Below are 3,364 nucleotides of genomic sequence, written 5' to 3'. Positions count from 1 at the left end.
CTGTGTCTGCAGTGGGAGAGCTTCTGTGTTAGAGACACCCCTCGGGCGCAAGACTTGCTTCAATGGGGCTTTGGTGCTCACTGAGTCTGCCCCCTGAGAGTGTCCTTTATGGACCATGGAGCTGCAAACTGGATAGTCCCACTCTGACCTCTGGGTACAGTGGCTGCTGGGTCTCTAGGAAGGTGCTAATCTAGCCTCAGCCTTAGGCTATCCAGCAATAGCCTCCCTGCAGAGTTTGCGCGGGGCAGGTCCCACAAGATCAACAGGGCGGGGCTAGTAGTTATGGCTGCTCTCAGAGGCTCTGCTTCTCAGTGTCTCAGTAATTGCTGCTAGCCCCTCTGAAAGAAAGCTGCCCTCGAGTTCCAACTGATGGCAGACAGTGCCACTTCTCCCGTATGAGTCTGGGTCCCCAGAGACTCGCCCAGAACTGGAGCTCAGAGCCTGAGACTCCCAGCCCGATTGAAAACGACAACCGCGCCCTCAGCCGCCAGCCCTCTCCATGTGCACCTCTGTACCTTAGTATTTTACTTCTGCACTGCGCCTCCTCTGAGTCTCGGTATGCATTTCTTTCCCTCTCGTTGTAGAATTTCCACTCAACCAGCCTTCCTGTGGTTCTGGATGATGTCCATTCCATCTTTTAGTTATATTTTTGAAGTGGTTGTTTGAGGCAGAAAACTCCGGCGTTTACCTATGCCACCATCTTGGTTTCTCCCCCGCAAGTTCATTTTAAATTCCATCTTCCTTGCTGATTTTTGTCAAACGTCTAAAATGAATGATCTGTATTTGACACCATGTGCCCCACAACCTGCTTTTATTGCTACAACTTGACAAAACACACCAAGTACTTATTTGAAACAAAACCCAATGCTTTTTACTCAGCTTTCCTCCCCGACCCCCAATCTCTGAATACATTCTTAAGATTCTCTTCCCCAGTTTCTGGGTTACCTGCCTGTCCTGATTTTCTTTCTTAGATTCTGTCACTTTTCCCTCTGTACATTTAAGATGGCTTAAGTCTCTGTACTTTGCAATAGTTATGTTCTTTCTCAAGCAGATGTTCTGATGCCTTCAGTCAATTATGCAGATAATTTAAAATCTAGATATTAATTATTTGATGTTACTATATATTACCAATCTTGCAAATCCTCTACCTGAATGATGTAGGTTGGCCTATTTCTGGACCTGCTGCATACACAAGGTCATTTCTATTTCTCTGCTTTTGTTCCTAGCAACTAGCTGTAGAAGATGCTCTTTCAATCTAATTTCTACTTGTCATTCAATATTCACCTGTAGAACTTAAACATCTTTACCCAATTACTCTGTTCTGAACTGGCTATCGTATGCCTGAGCTCTGAAGAAAAAAAAATCTCTCATTATAGAGATTCAGAAAAGGATGTCTTCAGTTCATGAGTAGACTCTTTATCCTGCTCCACTAAATGCAGAGGAGAGAAATAAGCAATTGGACAGACTTTGGTAAATATTTGATTAATCAAGAGAGAAAATCTGAAATATTTAAGGGTGCTTGAAAATATGTTTAAAATACTACAAATAAAAAACTAATAGAATGAGCTCCAAGCAGATGACCTTAACCTTAATCAGATAATTTTAAGTTATATTAAGTTTGTGTTTTACTTCCATTTGATGATTATCAAAATAACATTACATTTAAAAAACGTACCTTTTTTCAGCTCGTACTTTCTTCCCGCAATGAGAACAAGTATACATGTTGTCACCTTCTAAAGTATCTTTAATAGTAACTTCATCAAGAGACTCCTGTATATAAAGCCAGAGTTAAAAGTTTTATTATTTACAGCATGCAAAAATACAAAAAAATAGTAATTACAATTTGGGTAAATACACAGGAAAACCAAATTTTTAAAAATATTTTTATTGATTTTAGAGAGGAAAGAAGAGGGAGAGATAGAAACATTAATGATGAGAGGAAATCATCAATCGGCTGCCTCCTACACACCCCACACTGGGGACAGAGTCTGCAACCTGGCATATGCCCTTGACCAGAATCAAACCTGGGGCCTTTCAGTCCACAAGCCGACATTCTATCCACTGAGCCAAACCGGCTAGGGCCAAAATATTTTTTAAAGTGAATTCTTAATTTCAGTAACAACTATTTTTTCCTCACATTGACACAAATACTCTCTGAATCTTATTAAATTTTTCAAAAGGGAAGCATTTAAATTTTGATTAGGAAAAGATCAACTTTGTGGTCTATCTTTAGTTCTTATCTTGAGTAGCACAGTATGAGAAAATAGAAGACAGTTAACTTTCAAGATGAGAAACATAATCCTGCTATATATGAATAGTTTAAAGCAGGAAAAAGTCTACAAATATATACACTACTTACATAAATGTTCTTCATATCAGCCACTTGGCACCTCACAGTATAAAACTCTTCAGCAGTCTGACTAACGTGTTCACAATCCTGGTCAATTAACAGTAAAAAGTTAGTAATCTTTATAATAAGCTAATTAAGATTTCTAAAAAGCAAAGAACAGGTAGAATACTTACCAAGGATACAACATTGTTTGTAATTACACCTCCAAACAAACTTTTGACAGTATTTTTCTTTGAAACAAACAAACAAACAAAAGTCAGTAACTTAAGTTGGGCAACTCTCTACAAATGTCAAGAAACTTCAGTATTCTGGTACGAACCAGTTCTGGAGACATTTCTTCAATTTTGGTAATTAGATCGGTAAAAAACTCTGTCATATCTTTCTGCTCCCCAGTATTCAGAGGCTGCTTATCCATGGTGTATGTTTTACAGAAGGGTCTAGGATTATATGCTTTGCATTCACTCTCCTGTAAATGAATGGTGGGGTTGAGAGTGGGGAAAATGATTACAAAATAATCAAACAAAGAAACCTGTCTCGCTCTGGCTGGTATTGCTAAATGTTAAGAGCATAGGCACATGCACGGAAGGATCTTGGGTTCAATTCTAGTCAATGACAAACACCTCAGCTGTAGGCTCAATCCCTGGCCCCAGCTGGGTACAAGTGGAAGGCACCAATCACTGTGTATCTCTCCCATCAATGTATTTCTTTCTCCCTCCCTCTCTGTTCCTCTCGTTCTCTCACTCTCTCTCTCTCTCTCCCCACTCCGCTCCCTTCCACTGTCTCTAAAACTCAATGGAAAAAAATATCCTCGGGTAATGATTAACAAACAATGAATAAAAAAGAAAATGAAGAGAAGCAGCAAAATCACACAGGGTAATGTTCCATGCTGATGAACCTGGATTCTATTCTGTTCATAATAAAGAACCACTGAAAAGTTTTAAGCCCAGAAGTAATATTTAAAGATTAGCAATTAAAAAAACATAACACACTCACTGATTGAGTGACCTTTTATAG

At 39.3% G+C, this 3,364-nt stretch overlaps 1 protein-coding gene across 1 annotated transcript in view; it reads right to left on the bottom strand.

The window, feature by feature from the left end:
• The window catches only part of USP34 (ubiquitin specific peptidase 34), a 213,680-nt gene that overhangs the window by 68,441 nt on the left and 141,875 nt on the right, over nt 1-3,364 (bottom strand). The window contains 4 exon segments of the mRNA XM_015557870.1: nt 1,676-1,770; nt 2,360-2,437; nt 2,524-2,580; nt 2,670-2,816. Of these exon segments, the coding sequence (XP_015413356.1) occupies nt 1,676-1,770; nt 2,360-2,437; nt 2,524-2,580; nt 2,670-2,816 (377 nt within the window).

Source organism: Myotis davidii, unplaced genomic scaffold (genome assembly GCF_000327345.1).
Source record: "Myotis davidii unplaced genomic scaffold, ASM32734v1 scaffold6, whole genome shotgun sequence".
NCBI classification, from domain to species: domain Eukaryota; kingdom Metazoa; phylum Chordata; class Mammalia; order Chiroptera; family Vespertilionidae; genus Myotis; species Myotis davidii.
This window is presented reverse-complemented; position numbering and strand designations above follow the sequence as displayed.